Here is a 20,620-nt window from a genome sequence, read left to right as displayed (position 1 = left end):
ATTTGTATGTGGTGCCTGGCAGAGCACCATGCTCCTAGGAGTGTGACTCCTATCGTCTACTTCGACCGAAGGCACTGTGTGACCTTCGTATGAAGCTCCTAGTGCTGCGGCTGTCTTAAACCTTCCAACACTTCCCATCTACCTCAGTCTCCTTCTCGCTCCATGGTTCTGTTGCGGGTCTGTTCCATGAGCCATTCCCATCGACGTCACTCTTCATCGACGTCCCGAGGTAAGTCTAGGCTAAGGCGGTTGATGTTGTACCATCTCCCGGCTATACAGCGTGAAGCCTCTTCCCCGCCTCCTCCCATTGTTCGGTTGAGGAGTTGATAATAAATTCCACCCGTGCCTCCCTATCTTCCTTGGAGCTTGGGTGAGACTGACGCAGATGCTAACATATTTAAATTCTCTTCATTCTGTCTTTGGGTCTTCACGTTCCCCTGGAGCACCCTTGCATCCCCAGAAGGTGCAAAGTGCCTTGATTGGGTCTACGTCGGTGGGTTCCCCCTCTGCCTCAGTTGGGCCTGATTCTATTTTCTAAATCTGTTTCGGCGCCGATGCACAGCCCTTTGGGGTTCCCACCTTCGGCGCCCTTAACCAACGAGACGACTATCTACGCCATTCCACTTTCCTCTCCCAATGCCACAACGCTGCCACTTTAGCACCGCTCTCAGTCTGGTGCAATGCCGGTGGTGCTGCATGGCTCAGACATCGTGCCTCCACTCTCTGTTGAACTCCCTTCCTTCTGTTTTTTCTTCTGAGGAACACGGTTTTGGAGGTGATGGAAGACAATTGGGTTTTCTGCACCTCATGCCTGACACTGTCCAGCCTCCTCTGCAGCATATTTGGCTTACGGAGTTGGGAGAAGCTAGCGGCTTAGTCTTCCCCAGCCTTGTAGGCAAACTCTGCCCTGTCTGATATGCTGCGGCGTGTTTCTGTGCTTTTAGATTTGACACTTCCTTCTGTGGAAATGACTACTGATCCCCTAATAGGTGTCCTCCACCAGGGCCACTCAGATGGGTGGAGCAGGTATTCCTATATATAGCTCAGTCAATTTCGCATAAACACCATCCTGCCCCCGAGGATCTGGCTTGTCTCCTCAGGAACCCTTCTCATCACAGTTTTGTGCTACAGGCTGCTTCTGCCTCCTATGATTCTAACTCTCTTGCAAATGTTCCTCATGACACAGATTCCAGGAGACTAGACACTAGTTGCAGACATATTTTCTCCTCTACTAGTAGTGCACTACGATCCATCAATACGTCTTGCGTTCTCTGATGCTTTTCCCATGCATTGTGGGTGTCATTGACACGCCTGCTGCCTACGGTTCTGGATGACACCCAGGGCAGACTTGCCCAATCTGAAAGAAACACGTTGGTTTTAGATTCCTTACCTTAGAATTACCCCCAGGCGTCAGACTGGATCCGGAAAGTTTTTTCGTCAGCATCCTGCTGGTCGATCATGCCAGGTGGCATTTGCGGGCTCTGCAGTGGGACCCGATGTTCCAGTAGGCGCAGCATCAGGGGAATCTGTCCGATTGCGTCCAGATCTCGGTGGGCACTGCCCAACAACTGCAGTGGTGGCTTACGAACCAGGATTGGGTCAATGGAAGATCCCTCTCCCTTCCCCAACCAGACCACACTGTGACGACGGATGCGTCCCTTCTGGGATGGGGCGGCCACATGGGAGAGGTGGAGATCAGAGGCCTCTGGTCTCCGGCGGAGTCCTGGCTTCACATCAACCTTCTGGCGCTCCGGGCGATTCACCTTGCACTGAAGAACCTTCCTTTCCTCTGTCTGGGAAGAGTAGTGCAGGTGTTCACGGACAACACCACTGCCATGTGGTATTGCAACGAACAAGGCAGGGTTGGGTCTTGGACCCTATGTCAGGAGGCCCTCCGCCTTTGGACATGGCTGGAACATCAGGACATTTCCTTGGTGGTTCAACACCTGGCCGGTTCTCTGAATGCCAGGGAGGACGAACTCAGCCGCAGGTGCATGATGGATCACGAATGGCATCTTCACTCGGAGGTGGTGCAAGGCCTCTTTCAAAAATGGGGAGAGCCTTGGTTAGATCTATTCGCCACTGAAGAAAATGCGCAATGTCAGAGTTTCCAAGGTGGCGCTCGCTCGGCGACGCTATTTTTAGCAAGTGGAATTGCGGTCTGTTGTACGCCTTTCTGCCTATACCACTTCTGCCAAGAGTGCTGAAGAAGATCAGGCGAGACCGTGCCCAGGTCATTCTTGTGGCTCCGGATTGGGCACGAAGAGTCTTGTATCCCGAGCTGCTCAACATGGCCATTGATCCTTCGATCAGACTGCCTCTGTGGGAGTATCTTCTGTCGCAGAAGTAGGCGATGGTCCTCCACCCGAACCTGTCCAGTCCCCACCTCCTTGTGTGGAGATTGAGCGGCGGCAGTTGACGTCTTTCGACCTGCCTCCTGAAGTCTGTGACGTAATCTTGGCAGCCAAGCTTCCTTCCACAAAGACAGTATACGCCTGTAGGTGGAACAAATTTGTGGCATGGTGCACAGCAAAGGCTGTGGATCCTGTTTCTGCCCCTCTTTTTGAAGTACACTTGTTCCTTCTTTCTTTAGCCCAGCAGGGCTCTGCTCTGGGCACTATCAAGGGCTATCTTTCAGCCATCTCTGCCTTCCTTCGGTTGCCAGATCAGCCTTCTCTTTTCAAGTCCGCGGTAGTTAACCGGTTCCTTAAAAGCTTAACACATCTTTTTCCTCCAATCCCCATAGTTATGCCAGTTATGCCTCAGTGGGACTTAAACCTTGTGCTAACCTATCTCATGTGTGCTCCCTTTGAGCCATTGCATAGCTGTCCTTTACTCCTTTTGACTCTTAAAACTGCTTTCCTGGTAGCCATCACTTCTGCTAGAAGGGTGAGTGAGCTCCAGGCTCTTTCTTCTAAACCTCCTTTCCTATCTGTTCATCCGGACTAGGTGGTTCTTCGGACCTGTCCATCCTTTCTTCCTATGGTGGTCACTGCCTTTCCCAAAGGGCAGACCACTACTTTGCCCACCTTCTTTCCACCTCCACATCCTTCAAAGGAAGAAGAGAGGCTCCACAGTCTGTCCCAAAACGTGCGCTCTCCTATCTGGATCGCAAAAAACAGTTCTGGGTGGATGATCAACTTTTTGTTGGTTACGTGGGTGCAGAGAAGGGTCGGGCTGTACACAAGCGCACCATTTCTCGATGGGTCGCGTTGTGTATTAAGGCTTGTTACTCTCTAGCTAAAAAGGCGCCTCCAGTCGGGCTACACGCTCACTCCACCAGGGCAACGGCAACCACTACTGACTTGGGAAGGGGAGTGCCTCTAAATGACATCTGTCAGGCAGCCACGTGGGCATCGCTGCACATGTTCACCAAACACTACTGCCTGGAGAGCCAAGTCCGGCATGACTGTTTCTTTGGTGTGATCTTGGATCGCAGACCCACCAACGGGGTTGGTATTGCTGGGGTATCTAGTCTAAGGTAAGGAATCTATAACTAACGTGTTTCTTTCAGATGCACAAGTTACTTGCCTTCGGTAACGATATATCTGTAAGAAACATTAGTTAGTTATAGATTCCTTCCCACCCCTACCCATCCTCCCTGTTCTGCGAAGTGATTTCTATGGATAAGGACATCTTTTCAAGGCCCTAGTTTTGTGTACCAATAGTCAGTGTCTTACATGGCTCTGCGTTTCTGGCGCGGAAAGTAGTGTACAGAACTGATGTCAGGGCGCGACGGCGGCGTCTAAGTGGCTGCCGCAACGTCATCCCGGTGACCACAACGCCGACGACGGACTCTGAGCCGACCGACACCACCTACCGACGTGCAGAGGTACTGCTGCCGAAAAAACGTTCTGGATCCAGTCGGATGCCTGGGGGTAATTCTAAGGTAAGGAATCTGTAACTAACTAATGTTTCTTACAGATGTATCGTTACCGAAGGTAAGTAACTTGTGCATTAATAAGCAACATTTTTCATTAGGTGGCGATTGTGAGATCGTCTGGGTGGAGCAGCCTCCTATATGTCTGATTCCCTAGTTCGTCTTTATTAGGTTGGTATGGGGAAGTGTCTTTTTGATTCACATTTGAACCATTCCAGGGCAGGTAACACCCGGTGAGGTGTTCCTGCCTTCTGCAGGTATTTTTATTCTTCTTATACTAGCAATGACAGTTTATGGTTTTAAAGCTAGTTTTCTACCCCAGTTCTATAGAGGATATATTGCTTGTATTGTGTGGATACACTGTTGCCTTGTTCCCTGTTCTACAGGGACCATCTACTGTACGCCTTATAGGCATTTTTAGGTCTGTTTCTTGCACTTAGTTCCCCTTGAAATCATAATGCTTGCACTTTTTGCCTTGCACCAGCACAACCCCCTGAAATCCCTAAGCCATCATGACCGTTCTCTCATCACCATGAGCATTTCTTCCCTTTTTAGGTCGAGCCTGTAACAGCACCTACGCTGTTCTGGCGAAGACTTTATGTAAGGGCTTCTGAAATCTCACCTCACGCTCGCACACGCTCGTGCGTCTGCTTTTTGTTTTGTCACAGGCTATTGGCATTTGTGTGCGTCTTTTTAACAAAGACAGCACGCAATTGGGCAAAGGCGGGCGCATTGCTCCGCCCATGGCCTATTGGTTGCGGTTACCCGCACAGGTGGCATGTGTTTTGAATCATCGTGCAGAGCTGCGTGCGCGTTAATTCAAAACACGTTTCTCGGTGTGGCGCTCGCGCACCTCTCGCATGCTTTTTTTTTTTGTTTCCGTCAGCTCGCCACATTAACCTCTGCTAAAAAGGCTGTGCTTCATTGCGGGGCCAGGGACTGAGGGGCCCTAGGCTAGGATTAACATGCAGTCCATTAAATCAAAATGAGCGCACGTCGTTGTTTCTCCCCTCATGGATTTCACGATTCTGCCAGGATTACACCCGCGCTCTGCTGGGGCCGCTTGCTTAGAGATACATCTGCGTCGGTTAGGTACGTAGGGCAGCCGGGGGCAGGGTGGTGCTTCTGGAAGTGTCCTGTGGTCACCAGCGACACTGTGTGCTGTGCAGGCGGCACAGCTGGGCTCACGCTGGGCTTTGTGATGTGCATGCGTCACGGCAGGGCTCATGCTTCACTGCGTGGGGCTCGAGACACAGCAGGAGTCGCACAGCGCTGTGTGTGTGCTGGCAGCATCACACAGGCTCACGCAACACTATGTGTATGCTGGTTTCCCTCTGTGTTCACTTTTCCTTTGCTTACCCATAGTTGTCTGCTGCAGCTTGCAACAAAAGGTGTTGTTTCCACATATTCAAATTTTTTCCATCTTCTAAAATGCGTAAATCAGCAGAGGCCCATGCAATGCATGAACCCCCTGTCTGCCTGATCTTCGGGAGGCGACAGTGCTGTGAAATGATAAATGTCTATGCAATGTTTTATAAAGTACTACAATGTTTATTTACCCTTGTGTTGGCAGATAAGTGCGCAGAGACACAGTAAAATGCTATGATCTGCTGAGGATCACACAATGTTACCCGATGATAAACGTGATTAGAACTCAAGCTGGTCAGTTCCATAGCCAGGCTAGTTCTCCACCTCTGCTTGCCCTTCAGTGATTTCTTTATTAAAAGCTGGAGTCTGAAACTACCAGCACTGTTTTCGTGCGTTGGACGACCTTGCGTGACTCCACAGAGGCACTGAGAGACGCAGGAGGAGGGGGGCTGCCAGCCCAGCCCTGACAGGGCATACCGTGCAGTACGATCATATATTTACACCAAGTCGGAACTCAACTGATTGAGTTCATCACCCCTGGTCTCATCCAGTTTAGTATCTGTCCTGAAACTGAATCTACCCTGCAGCTTTACTCTCAAAACGTTTCTTTGGGCGTTTGTGTCTGGTTGAAATCCCCATTAGAACATGCTTTATGTAGGAGAAAGCGCAGAGTGTGCACTGCGCGCTGTGCCTTGGTCTAATGGACACATTAAATATGTATAGTATCCAATAACCCCTATTTATTCAGCACTTAATTCTCTTTGAGCCTGTCCTATCCAGGAAATCACTCCAGAGGTACGGTCTCCTCCGCACACGAAAGGCATGTGCTGGGTCCTTACCAGCCCAACAGCCGCTAACCAGGGGCGTAGCATAAGGGGGTTGTTATACTCCCTTAGTAAATATAATTTCTGATAAATAGTTGGCTACAGATGTTTTCAGTCGTGTATGCTGAGTTATGTCAGATTTCACCAGGAAGGTATTTAAGGTATTATAACAATCTATGCCAGAGTGAATGTTGGAAAATCTGAAGCTCACCCCCCACCCCCAAACTTACTGACCAAGCAACGCTCCTGCCCCTAACACCGCTACATGCATACTGTCATAATATTAATTGCCCTCCTACGTTTGAAGGCCGTAGTAACTTGCTATACCATTTTATTACACCACAATAACGCACGCATTACAAAAGAGCATAAGACTGCCACAACTCAGACGGTGTCTATCAAATCGCTGCATGTTTTTGTGGCTAAGGGTACTGTGTAGTCAAAAGAGAACTGCGCTGACTGCCCCAGAGGACCCTTGCTTAGTTAAATCATATTTTCGTAGAACACACACACGGTGTGCCACACTGGGTTTTTGTTTTTTAATTCACCTCGCAGGCCAGGAGCCAGGAAGCTCCTGGCAAGGGAGCAGGAGGGCCCAGGCATCTGCAGAAAGAATAACACCGCACTCCCTTGGAAACCCACTCATTTTCACGAGGTGGAACTGACTTCTGACTTGTGGTGAGGCTAGGAGTTTAGAGGAGCCCCGTGGGAGTCTCCTCTCAGTGACGTTATAACTCCTCTTGAAGACTGTGTATAGCTCTGGGATTTCAACTGTGCCACGTGCTGATCTGTTGTAATCGTGTAGGGCTGTTTTCTTGGTGGGGATGTTGGTAAAGGCAATGCCAGGAGGTGAAACTACTTGTTAGGTTCGACTACTATCTCCGAGGCAATGTGTAAAGCATTTGTGCAAAACGCACACATTAACACAGTGAAAACACTACAAAAGGACACCACACCAGTTAAGAACAAGCATTGGCATAGCCAATAGGTCTCACCTTTGGGATCTTATAAGTGTTTAGTTATCCAGCACAATATCCTTGGTGCAACAACATCAACTGTTGCATGGCTAAACACTTGTATGGTCCCAAAGGTGAGACCTATTGGCTATGCGAATGCTTTTTTTTTTTTGCATCCTCCTTCCCATTAGTGGAAGCAATGGAACGAGTGGTATGATCCTAAGCCGGTATAGATTTTCTGCTCTGGCCTATGACCGTGTTCCCACTTGGGACCTTCATTAGTGTGTTGGCACTTCTTATTGTTCTACTCTCGCTTATTCATTGGCAGGAGGGCTACCTACCACTGATCTTCCAGGTTCCTTGTTAGGCTATAGCGCAGCGGTTCACCTCCAATGGTTCACTGCCGCATGGCAACCTTGGTCTTGTGCCACCCATCGTGCTACCTTTATTCTGCTTCATCCCCGGAGAGAGTGTTATTGCTTGTCGCTTTCTGGAATGCCTTGTGACTTTGCTTCCATAGGCAGTATTTATTTGCCAGTTCAGATCACAGCCACAGCATTTACTTACCGTATGGGTTGTTCTTTAGAGGTCGCCATCGCAACCTCTTTTTTTCGCTGTTGGGATTGATTTTCATCTTCCATTTTCCGTTGGGAGCATATGCCCCTTCAACATTATGGTTCCATCTCTCTGTAGATTGGTTTCCAAAGGGTGCTTTCGTCTCCTTTAGCATCCTTTTTCTGAAAGTTATTCTTCCTCCTCATAGGATGTGGTGAAGATTCTAATCTTAATAGAATCGTTATACCGCTTCCACCTTATTTTTGCAGATTCCTTCTGCTTGAAGGAATTTATCTCTCGCTCCCTCTCTTCCTTTGAAAGTTGTGGGTCTTTTCTCCTTTTCAGTTGTGGTATACTGAATGTTTGACTATGTATAGATCCTTTCTCCTGTGGACATTCAATACTGGCCTCAATTCTTGTTGGGCTTGTACTCACAGCCGTAATTTGTTCTTGGTTTTTCCATTTCCTGGGGCTTGTTCCATACTTAACTATGTACTCCATCTTTTAACTGATGTTTAAGTCAGGTCTTTCTCGTCCTGATATATATCTATGCATTTTAAATCGGTTATCTATCGAGGCTTTCCATGTGTTTGTCTTTATTTCAACTATACCTTTTTTTATGGACCCCAGTAGTGGTCTTCATTCCCGATTTCCTGTCGACCGCTTGATAGCTTTGTCAGTCAGTAGAGGTGATTGCCATTATTTTCAGGGGTATGTGGTGCCCTCCTCTCCATCTCATCCCATTTGGTACCATGTTGTTGTTTCTCCAGCTAGGTACTAATATCTTTTTATCTATAATTTTCACTCTGTGGTTGTCTCAACTTTGGTCTATTGTGTGTGTGTGTGTGTGTGATTATATGCATCTTTCGATGGATGCCTCTATTCTACTGGTGTTCCTCTTTCCCCCACTGGTTTGTATCCTTGCTTGCCACGGGAGACAGGAGGTTATCCTTTTAGTGTATTTCTGATATACTTGTGTATATTTTTATGTATGTTTCTATGTGTATATATGTGCTCACATATACACGGGTATAAATCAGAAGTATGGTTCTGCTGGACTTCTTCCACGGGGCGTATGTATCTGCTTTTGTAACGGTGCCTTTCTTGGTGCTCTAGTACGACCTTAACTTGGTTGTTAAATATGCATTTCTTTTTACTTTCTCTCTGGGTCTCTGTTACATAGTCCTAGAGGGTTGCCTTCTCTCTTAGAGGGTTTACTCCGACCGAGAGTAGTCTCTGCCGAAACTTTGTTGTTGCTGTTCTCGCGATGCTTTTATTGCAGCATTGATTGGTTTTCTCTCTCTCTCCATCGTAGATGTGCTCTGAGATTCCATTTTGCTCTGTGTTTCGCAGGGCAGAGTTAGCTCACATGTTAGTTTCCACGGCACAGAGCTGGAGCTCTGACTCAATGGTGTGGATTGTTATCCTTGCTCCTTGTCCAGTCCTGCTTTTAATGCCTTCGGCAGGGCTTCATGTATTAGTTTTACTGTAAAGTGTCCCCTCCATCACTTGCTTATCCCTCTGCTGTGGGCAGTGTTTTCCACATGCTTTTCACAGTCTTCCGAACTTTAGCTTCCTACAGGCTTCCCTCAGTCCTTCTGGTGGAGCGTCTCCATTTTCTTTCCTATATTCCTAAGACAGCCTGGTAACTCTATCCCATTTCAGACCGACTAGTCCTATTCAGGGATCTTTCTTGGGTTCAGTTCGCAGACCCTGCTCCGGGGATGGTATTGCTAAGGAATCAGATGCTAGATGTCTCTCTCTGATTAAGTTACTTAACTTCGGTAAGGCCTTATGTGGTAGAGACTGGGTCTAGCCGTAGATTCTTTACTGACCCAACCATCCTCCCCCACTCTGCGAATTGCTTGCCTTGTTTCCTCAAAGATCCCTTTCTTGGTATATCCTTATTCCTTTCTTTAGTACTTGTAATTGTTCTGACACAAAGGTGTTTATTTTTTGGCACACGGTTTCCATAGCAGTTTCTATAAATGGCATCGCATTTATGGCAAGAAAAATAGTCACTTAAGAAACTGACGACAGTGTGTCAGGGAAGGGCTTACATGGACTCTGACGTCCCTTCTGGTGGACGATGTCGCTACGAAGTCGCACAGGGCCCTCTACCGACACACAGAGGTACAGCTGTGTATCTCCTGATTCAGGCTGGCACCTCGGTAGAATTCTATGGTAAGGAATCTGCCTAGCTAGCTCTTGTCTCTACCAGATAAGGCATTACCGAGAGGTAAGTAACTTATTCGTCAGTGTGGGCCGATGGCAGCCCACTAGGGGGTCTCATGGACACTTCATCTCTCCTCCCCCATTCATCCCCTTGCAGGTGGGTGCAATCACTCACTGCACCCGCCTGCGAAGGGTTCTCTAATTCCCCCTCAATGTGCAGGAAGTGCACAGTGAAACACAGGACGGCAGTATTTCACTTCATGAGTTTCAATCCCCATCTTTTATATTAGTAATCCTTTAAAAAATAATGCTATTATACATCAACTTTGAAAAGTGGATCCTTTGGTGTTAAGTTCATGCCAAGTTGTTCCTGTTATTTGGCCTTCTAAATTTGAAGCTACTCCAACAAGTCTGTTGTTTATGCCCCACACCCAAATGTAGTAGAGAGAGGGAGAAAAAACAAATGAAACCGCAGTTAGTCAGGAAAAAAGGGAACTTGACTAAAATAAGCACATGTATGTGGGTATGTATGTATGCATCTCTTGGCCCCTGATTCTGCATCTCTCTGAGTAAAAGAGCAGAGAAACCTAGTGTCTTGTATTCTTGAAAGACTGAAAGAAAGCTTTTTGTGATAACCAAGCCTTTTATTTCCACAACCAGACCCAGCAGGGCTGGCTTGCAGCTGCATGATTTTAAATAGAGCTTTATTCAGTCTTGTGTGACGTTATGGAACTGTTCAACTTACAATGAGAGGGGGTACAGTGCAGACCAAAGCGACATAAAAGATCCTTGTTTAAGAACAATTCAGTTACTCCCGCACCATGTTAATTTCTGTTATTAGCATGTAGAAAGCATGACTTATTCAGTCAGTCAGAAAACTTTATTTCGGCGAAAATGCCATAAGTCCAAACATCACATTTAAAAAAGATCTACTCATGTAAACAATAATCTTAAAACCTCTCATAAAACAGTGATTTTAGGGCAATATATATTCATAAAATAATAACTGATGTCTGTCATACAAAATAGAAAAAAGGGACACAGCTTGCAAAAAAGAGAGAAGCATTACAGTACTAGATGTTTTGTTATTACCCACATTGTAAATAAATATTTAGCAGTTACTGTGACGAATAAAGGGGAAGTATCATATTTCATTACCCTGTGTAGGTCTCTATAATTACTTACACCAAGATTTTTAGCTAATTGGATGATCCATTTTCTGCGTGGGTTTGTATAGGCCTTGCAAAAGAATAATACATGGACCTCTGATTCTTCATACAAGCTGCACCCTGGGCAGGGTCGAGTTATAGAACCTTCCCCTTTATTCGTCCTACAAAATAGGGGAAGGGATCCATGCCTAAACTGTATGTAAAGTTTCTTGGCAAGCGATGATTGGATCAAATCCAGTGCTGGCTCAAAGCTATAACATATTTTCATTTTGAGGAATACAGAAGTCAGATTAGTACTAGACTCTAGACGTAATATTTGTGACAATTTGTGTTCCTCCATCGCTTTGACCAGGTATTTTTTTGGTAAGGCAACGCAAGTCTCCTCTGGGTTAGACCAAAGGTCTTCCCTTCCAATTTCGCCTAAGGACTTTTTAATGTATGCAAGCCACGGGATGGTACCAGCCCTCGGGAGTGTCATAATAGATTTGAATTCCTCCCTAAAATTGTTAAGTTCTGGTGTGCTCCACAATCGACGCCAGTACATAACCGGGCGTGAGGCAACCAGATCTACTATTGGCTGAATGCCAAGGTCCATCCTAAGGGGCTGAAGGGGAGTACTCTTAGGTAATGCTAAAAGTTGTCTCATAAAATGGTTGTCTGACCTTGCTAAAAACTGAACTGCACTGTGGCCCCAAAGTTCAGCGCCATAATGCGCCACACCTCTTGCCTGGACCTTATAGACCTCTACAAGCGGCTTGATTAACTTTAACGGGCTGTCCCTATACATCTTCAGGATTCCCCCGGAAACTTGGACCAGTTTCAAGTTGGCCTTCAAGGTCTGGGCTCCCCAATCCATTTTATTGCTTAATGTTAACCCCAAGTAATCAAAAACAGTTACTCGCTCCAACGGCAGATTGTCCAATTTTGGAATAGGACAGTTTGTGGTGTCCGCATTCAGAACCATGTATTTGGTCTTGTTAACATTAATGACCAGGTTCCTATTTCTACAGAATGTTGCAAAGCCCTCCAAGACTCTTTCCATCCCCATGGCGGTCTTGGACAGAAGCAAAGTATCATCTGCGAACATTAGTGCAGGTATTTTCCTGCCAGCTAACCTGGGTGCATCTATATCTGTTAAGGCTAGCAGTTCTTCCACAAGGCCGTTTAGAAAGAGAGAGAAGAGGGTAGGTGCGAGCACACAACCCTGCCTCACACCCCTTTCAATGGGAAAGGGGGATGTTAATTCGCCATTTTGACCATACCTTACCCTGGCAAAGGTGTCTTTATGTAATGTTTCCAAAAGGTGACATAGGTATGGGGGGGACACCCATTCCCTTCAAAAGCTCCCATAACTGTCGCCGGTCTACCATGTCAAAGGCAGACTTTAAATCAACAAAGGAAAGGTAAAGGCTACCTCCTTCCAATTTGATAGATTTCCAATAGATCATCTGTAGTCTAAACAGTTGATCTATTGTTGACATTTTAGCTCTAAAGCCCACCTGTAAGGGGGACAGGATGTTAAATTCTTCCATCCATGCTTGGAGCCTCCCCAATAATACACATGCGAAGATCTTCTGTTCCACGTCTATTAAGCTAATCGGCCTATAGTTTGCCGGGTCCAGGGGCGAACCCTTTTTATGTATCGGGATGATCTCGGCACCTGCCCAAGTATGGGGCGGTGGCATTCCTGTAAAAATTGCATTAAAAAGATTTTGTAAATAGGGAGCCCATACAACTTGTTCGCTCCTATACAGGTCACCCAGTATCCGATCTAGTCCAGGGGCTTTATTTGGGAGGACTTTATTCAGGGCCAATTTAACCTCTTCTAATGAGCATAGATGGTTATCACCCATGGCAAGTAAAGGGACTTGCCTGGATGGGGATTCATGAGGTTCTAGGGATATTGGGTCATTGGCATAAAGGTCTTGATAATGCCGGCGCCATACCTCCTCCCCTAAATTGGGTTGGACTGCTACTTGAGAGACAGAGGACCCTGTTTTAACCAAATTCCAAAATGCCCTGGAGTCCCTTTTTCTTAATGTAATAGAGATTTCCTCCCATCTATTATACTCCCATTCCTTCTTTGCATCTATAGTCACTTTCTTATAATGGCCCCTCGCCTCCTTGATCAATACCTTATCCACCCCTTTAAGGTTTGCTAGACGTGATGACTTTGCTTCTCTGCAAGTTTTAGTGAACCAAGAAGATCTCTCTCTCGTAATATGAGATTTTCTCCTTATTCCCCGATAAAAGTACCCCTCTAAGGTTGCGCATAGCTCTACATGAGTAGAGCTTATATTACCCTGATCTAAAGGGCCAATTCCCGCAACAGCAGGATCCAGTGCTTGCTCTAAAAGCGGATAAATCTCCCTATACATATCTCCAAGGTCAGCTTGGGATTGGGCAATCTTTTCCCATCTAACTCTCCGGCCTCCGCATGATGTAACCAGAGGGGACGAGTGATTAACGTCCCTACATTGATATAGGGAGTTATCATAGCCTTCCAGAGTAAGGACAAGGGGATTATGATCGCTTTCACTGCGATTTACTACCTGAAATTCCAAAACCCTGGACCACATACCCAATTTAATCATTATGTAATCTATGATGGAGGCGTAGCTATTCCGTTGGAATGTAAATTTACCAGGATTGTCCGCTGGGTGCCTTCCATTACATGCCCTCAGGGAATAGGTAAGGGTTAGTGTGGTGAGTTGAAGAACCAGGGGTGTCCATCCCTTCGTAGGATAAGAGTTACAAGGGGAAATTGCCCATACTTGATCCTCTTCTTGGGTGACTGGGGTGGACACACCATGCAATGGTTCGAAATGACAGTTAAAGTCGCCACCTATGAGCAATTGGTCCTGCTTGGGTAATATACACAAATTCTTCTAGTTTTAACAGAGTACTAGATTTTTGACCATGCTGCACGGGGCGAGAATAGATGTTAATTAAATTCAGCTCGTGGTGATCCCAAAATGTTAGGGCTATACACATGATATCCAATGAGCCAGTATCAATTACTCGAATTGCACAGCCCAAATGTGTTTTCACCCAAATACACAATCCACCTGATGGTCTCCCTCTTAGGGCCCTTACTGCCGATTCCCAGTACGTAACAAACCCAAGACGATGACATGCTTTCATTGCCCAGGTTTCTTGAAATAGGCAAATGTCGTGGCCATCTATGAACTCTCCCCAATCCGGGGAGTCCAACAAAGGACCAATACCTGCCAAATTCCAAGATAGGATTTGTAGGCCCGCACCATACTCTAATTTTTGGGTAGTGTTAACTCTTATTTGGGGGCCCGTATGGGGCTGAATGGATTGCCAAATGTGTCCCCCCCCCCCCCCCCATTCTCTGTTAACTCTGCAATTGGGGGGGGGGGGGCTAGCAGTCATTAGTTGGGTAGGAGCGATATTTATACTAGTCTCAACACTATTGGGATCTCGAGCGCATTCCAGGGCCAAATCTATTTGCTGTAATAGCCCCTGTGAAGCAGTGGGAACTACCCTTGAATATTCTTGTTCGTTGTGTGCCTTACTCAGTCCGGAGAGAGTTACCTGGCTTCCCACCTGAGTGTGACCCACCCCCTGGAGTCCGATGTTATTAGTGGCCTCCCCTACAGGGTGCAGTCAATCAACAAGATCAAGGGTGCTGAACCTGTTGTGGCATTGGATAGATACATGCTGCAGTCGGACTCCCATTAACTAAGTAGTTAAATACGAAGGACATCAGCTGAACTTGTGTCCTGATGTCCACACTACTTTAATCCATATATCTGCCCTGAAGTCAGGTCCCTGGAATCAGAGTGTAAATGAAAAAAGCCCAAAACTAGACTAAGACGAATCAGGACCCTCTATGATTCTGGCAGTGCCTTCTGATTGAAATCGAATGGACACGATTGTAATTGAAAAATCAGTCTCATCTCCTGAATTTTAGGCTGTTATACATTACCTATGTCCTGAAGAAGACCCGATACGACTTTGCACAACGACTGGTTACTATAGGGTCGAAACGTTGACGGTTCTACAGTCCTGTATCAATTGGAACTCCTTGTATTATAAAACAATTAGGACATGTGGCTTACAAGGTTTCTCCTTTCTCTATAATCAAACGGAGGACGTTCTTTTGCGAATCTTTGCAAAAATTGTCTGTGTATTTTATTAATTATCACGTATATATATTGTAAATACTTGCAACTTCACATTTACACTTAGTCACCTTATTCACTTTGTCACTGCGTCGCTTCTTTGCCAATTCTTGTATATACAGCCTTCTCTATGTTTCGTTCATATTCTAATGAATTGATAACTGAGTTGACATCAAAATGAATCTCCATAAATAAATTATTTGGTTTTTTGCAAATGTTATTCATTGCGTAATATTGATTGATTTTTTCTTTTGATCTACTAATGCTGTGTTCTGTGAAATTTGATTTCTTTCTAGTATAAATAATTACTTCCCCCTTCCGGAACCATTGTTCATTTTTTGTTGATAAAGCCCAGGTTCCTTGGGTTATAGGGTTACCCCTGTTTGTTTAATTGTTGCATTGGATAGGGGGCCAGGGGTCATGATGAGGGGCCACTCCAATCCCAAAGGGGCCCCTGCACCTTTCCCTCGTGGCTCCAGTTTGATCCACAGGACCTATTTCGAAGTTGGGTGTTTTGTTTGGCTAGAAAAATGCAAAGGGAAGAGATTGAATTCCATACGTGGAACTAGCCCATCCTCCATCCCCTAGAAACTTGGTCACCCCTTTGTCCCTGAAGGTTATGAGGATACAGTCACCCCTTATATTTTTCACGCTCCTACCCACCCACTCGACTCTGCGTACCATCATAATTTCCCCATCAATACATGACTTTATTCTTCAGGGCCATGTATGGTTCAGTTTTATCAACAGGGAGTTCAGGGACGCCAGTTAAAACCACTACATGAGAGCTGCACTCAGGGGGGAGATCTGGTCTTGGTAGTTTTCTTTTAAGACCTAGATGTATGTTATTGCGACAATCAGTAACAGGTGCTGTTTTATGCAATCGGGGAGAGTTCCTAACCGCTCTAGCATCAGTAGGGCCCTGGGGGATTTGAGAAGGATGGGTAGGGGCAACAATTCTCTCACAACTTTGCAATTGGTCCCCATCAAGTACTATTGGATTACAAGATGGGACCAACTCATTCTCTCTAGTAACCGGCAAAGAAGCTTGTTGTAAGGGTATTAGTTGACAGAGTCCCTTCTTAGTTTGATGAGCCAACTCGCTGCGATTTAAATCCGCAGGAATAGGAATCAACCTTAGTTTTTCTTCTATAATGGCTAGTCGCTTAGATAGTGGAGATAAGCTCCCAGAGATTAATAACTCCATCTTTTCCCAAAATGCATCATCAATCGAACATTTAGAACATTTAGAAGGTTCTTTCAAGATGAGTTCAGGTGACATAGATGGTATAATGTCTAATCCCGATGTTGTAGGTAAACCTCCCTGCTCGGGTGAATCGCTATAGCCATTGTTCGAGTTAAGGATATTTTTAGGTTTTTTGTTATTGTTGTGTCTCGTCGGTCCTCCCTCACGCTTCTTCCCCTTCGATGGGTTTATTCTTGACCCCTTACTCCTCACGGACTGCTCCGACTTCGATCTTGTAGTAACGGTATTCATGAAGATGGGGGCAGGAGGCAATGGCTCTTTCCTTTGGGCAGGTGTCTCGTTTTGCCCTGGGTCGATTGGTCGTTGTGTTGCTAGTGCATCGGGAAGTGCCTATGTGTGATTAGCCCCATAAAGTGCAATTGGTCCTTTGTCGGGAGAGCAAGCTGACATGATGCTCCCTAATGAGGAACGCTTCCCTAATAATGGCTCTAATGATAGCCGACGTTCAGTGGCAGCTATTTCGTATGCCAGAACATTACTAGCACGGGTAATAAAGTTCCCCAGAGTCTCAGCCATGCTTCCACCTTTGCTCGTCGCCATGGGGAAGTAGATGAATAGAGATGAATCCAACCACTCAAGCCCAGATAAATGTGTGGGAATATTACGATAGAGTTGAGACTCTTACCAAATTACAAGTGCCGCTCCCTCCTTTTGCAGGCGGAGCGCCGGGCATAGAGAGGGGGCCCGGCCCGGCCTCCACCGGTCTCGAACGGGCTCAAACGGGCCCGCCCATGGCCCGGGCTTCGCCCGGGATGACGCCCCAAACGCGTCCCGCTTACGCGTGAGTGGGGAAACAATTATAATGGTGTAGGAGGGAGGAGCCGGGAAGAGCCACCAGCTGCGGCAAATGTTCAAGGAGGCACAAGGCCCGCTGGTACTCGCAGTCCCGGGGGTTAGTCAGGAGATAGAATCACGGTCTCCGCCCAACGAAGTCCTCCGGTGAGTTTAAGATGCAGGGCACAGTTCAAAACCAGGATCAGCCTCCGAGCGGCATGACTTATTAGATGGCATTGTGTTTGACAAATGTATTTGTACATTGCATAAGTATTTGTATTAATTTCATAGAAACTCCAATTTTAATCCTATGAGCACTCAAACACAATATAAAAGCATGAATACAAATAAAAGTATAAATACTCTGCGAGAAAGTCCATTATCTAAACCTGATAAATCTGAGATGCCAAATTGTTTGACTTTATTAAAAACAGGTCATAAACTTTTTTAAGCTTGACTATACAGAGTGAAGTATTTTGTAAACCCTCTTCAACGTACACGACACTTTAGGTGGTGTGTTGCAAATTTCTTTTTTTGTTGTAGCTGGACGAAGTTCATATTATTGCTTACCTCCTTAAGCTCACTGCTCTCGCAAGCCCAAAAGGAAATGTAATTCGTGAGGGGACACCTTTAAAGTTCCTGTCCCAGAAATAGGTCGTGGTTGTTAGTCCCACTACTTTCTGGTTCCCAAGAAGGATAAGAACCTGCATCCTATCTTGGACCTCAGGGACCTCAATCGCTTCCTCCGGAAGGAGAAGTTCAAGATGTTGACACTTGCTCAGGTCTTGTCTGCCCTCAACCCTCAAGACTGGAAGATAGTGTTGGACTTGCAGGACGCTTATTTTCACATCCCCATCCTGCTGGCCCACCGACGTTACCTACGGTTCACGGTAGGCCACGAGCACTTTGTTTACAGTGCTCGCCTTTGGCCTTACCAGCGCCCCTCGGGTGTTCACGAAAGTGATGGCGGTGGTCGCAGATCAGGGGTTTCAGTCTTCCCCCTATCTCAACGACTGACTGTTGAAGGGGGGCTCGCCCCAGGCAGTCGTCTCCCACCTCCAGACTACGGCCGACCGCCTGCATTTGCTGGGGTTCTCCATCTATGTGCCAAAGTCGCACTTGATTCCCTCTCAGAAGCTCCTCTTCATCGGAGCGGTTCTGGACACAACGCGGTTGCCTCATGAGGCGATGCCCTTGACACCCAAAGGGTGTTATAGCCTTGCAGTGTTTGTTTCTTTGTCTGTGAAGCTTCTATAAGAGGCATACATGCTTTTGGTCCTAGAATGGGTTGTGCTTGGTTTATGTCCCCACCTCCACCTTTGTACACGCCAAGACCCCAGAGGATACTCGTCAAGCATATCCTAGGGATGCATGTGTTCCTTTCCGAGAGTCTGTCTGCAGCAGTACTTTCACTCTGTTTCCATGTTGAACACTTAAAAATTTGATATCTTATACTGGACTTAATGAAACACAACTATGGCACATTTAGTTTGTTTTCTGATTTATGTTGCAGCATGGTAGGCTATGGTTTTGTGCAGTTAAATTTAGTACATAGTGTTACCTTCTACTTCACAAGCTGAGGAAGGGTGATTGCCTGACCAGAGTTGAGTTGTGTTGACATAACAGACGTGCATTGAGAAATTTTTGACTCCCTCAATACCTCCAAGAAGTGTTAAAAGCTATGCCATGTTCTAGGAGCAGATTTATATCTTGACTGACTTGAAAGGCATCATTTCAGATGTTGAGATCTGATTTGTTTTCCATGTATTTTTCACTGTGAACTCTTTCAGTTAAAAATATTGTAGTACTTTTTCCCGCTCCTAACAATCTTATTTATGTGCGGTAACTAATATTAGCAAGGATGAGAGCTTTAAATACTTATCTAAAAATGGATCTCTGTGGCATCAAAAGCTTTGTGAGTAAAAAGGTGTAGTTCCAGTAATGTTAAACATAGTTCAGCATTCTTCAAGAATTTAGGTCGCATCCGGAGATTTATCGCTCTTTCCAGCCACTTAAATTTAATTATGTCCCTCCGCTTTACAACTGACTTGTCAACCAAGAATGGGGTTTCGTTTGGACTAGCATGACCTGCATCATAAATTTCAATCAACACCTAATCTCACTTGGCTGCCCTCCAAACAGGGTTACACACCAGCACTGATTTTGATATTGGTGATTGCACAGGGCCTGAAGTCCCTATGGGACTACTCCGAGGGGTAATCTGAAAACATAACCCACCAAAAACATAGACACTCTGGTGTTGAAGAGCCACTTTTTCTCCCCACGAGGACTTACCATGCTAAAATCCACATCTCATCACATGTCCCCTTCCTTGGTGTTGAAGAAGGTCCAAAGCCTTTGCAGGTTCTACCTTTGGAGAATCATGATCTTCGTTGATTATATTAGTCTACTAGACACACCTTCATGGATGTTTGACCCCTACCCCATAAGACTAGAGGCTGGCATCCTGCCAACAGAATTGCATTGTGTGTGGCTCAACACCACCTAAAGCTTGTGGTGTAAATTTCAAGTGTTTGACTTGTGTAGCACATTCTAAAACACATTTATGGTGTCATGGTACATCATTGTTTTGCTTAAATTGTTTTCATTTACAAGCTGTGATATCTGACATACTTATTTGGGCTTAACATCTAATCTTTACAAAGTGCGTTTTTGAAAGTACACCTTGACAGTTTAACTTGACTCTCTTAAAAAGTGTCTATAGATTCCTCCACAGAAAGTGTGATAAACCGTCTTTTATCTGATAAATAGATGGTTCTATCCAGTAGTTAAAAACTTTTTTTGCCAAATGTCTGATTTGAAAATAATTCGCATAAATATTTGTTACCAGGTGTGTGCAGCCAATTTTGGCGATATCTGCAGTGTGGTTGGACAGGATGCCACTGAAGCAATGCTGGTAAGTAATTATTTTATAGTTATTTGTTATTTTTGTAGCGACTTAGTTATCTGCTGTCAACATTTGCAGCATGAGATGAGGGTGGACAGAGAAAGCGTCTTGAGGTTATAGGAAATTTGCAAAGTGGCGACTGACTGCACTAAACTAACTAGGGTCTAATGTTGCAGGGATCAAGATTTGCCAGTCTTGTAATAAGGTCCTAAGTCGAACTAGGGGATGTGGGAAGGTCCAGATGTGAGTATGAGATAACTGGACAACTCAGTATACATAGGTGAATTCACCACAAAATGTTAAATACCGGGGGAAAAGAGACTGCTTTAAACCCCTAACCCAGTATTTTCCATAATGAACATATCCAACTACATCTACATTTACATTTGATGCGTTTGTAACAAGTAGTGTGTAGAGACTCAATATATCTATTAACACATTAAATACATAGCAACAAATGTGGTGTAAAGGGGGTTGAAGTGTGATACACATTTCCTACATCAGTGTACAAATGCAATTAGCAGCTCCTGCAATAAATGGGGGGGGGGGGTCTTTAGGGACCAATTAAAGCCTACTTTTGGTGTTGAAAGAGA

General features: G+C 45.6%; 1 protein-coding gene across 4 annotated transcripts in view; it reads left to right on the top strand.

Annotated features, from left to right (window-relative positions):
* PPP4R1 (protein phosphatase 4 regulatory subunit 1) overlaps positions 1 to 20,620 on the top strand; it is an 803,115-nt gene that overhangs the window by 283,378 nt on the left and 499,117 nt on the right. For all 4 annotated transcript variants that reach the window (XM_085607334.1, XM_085607333.1, XM_085607331.1 and 1 more), the window contains exon 8: positions 19,971 to 20,036. In XM_085607334.1, the coding sequence (XP_085463460.1) occupies positions 19,971 to 20,036 (66 nt within the window). The remainder of the gene's footprint in view (positions 1 to 19,970; positions 20,037 to 20,620) is intronic.

Source organism: Triturus cristatus, chromosome 5_2 (assembly GCF_964204655.1).
Source record: "Triturus cristatus chromosome 5_2, aTriCri1.1, whole genome shotgun sequence".
Classification (NCBI taxonomy): Eukaryota; Metazoa; Chordata; class Amphibia; order Caudata; family Salamandridae; genus Triturus; species Triturus cristatus.
Note: the sequence above shows the minus strand (reverse complement) of the source record. Positions and strands in the feature narration are given on the sequence as shown.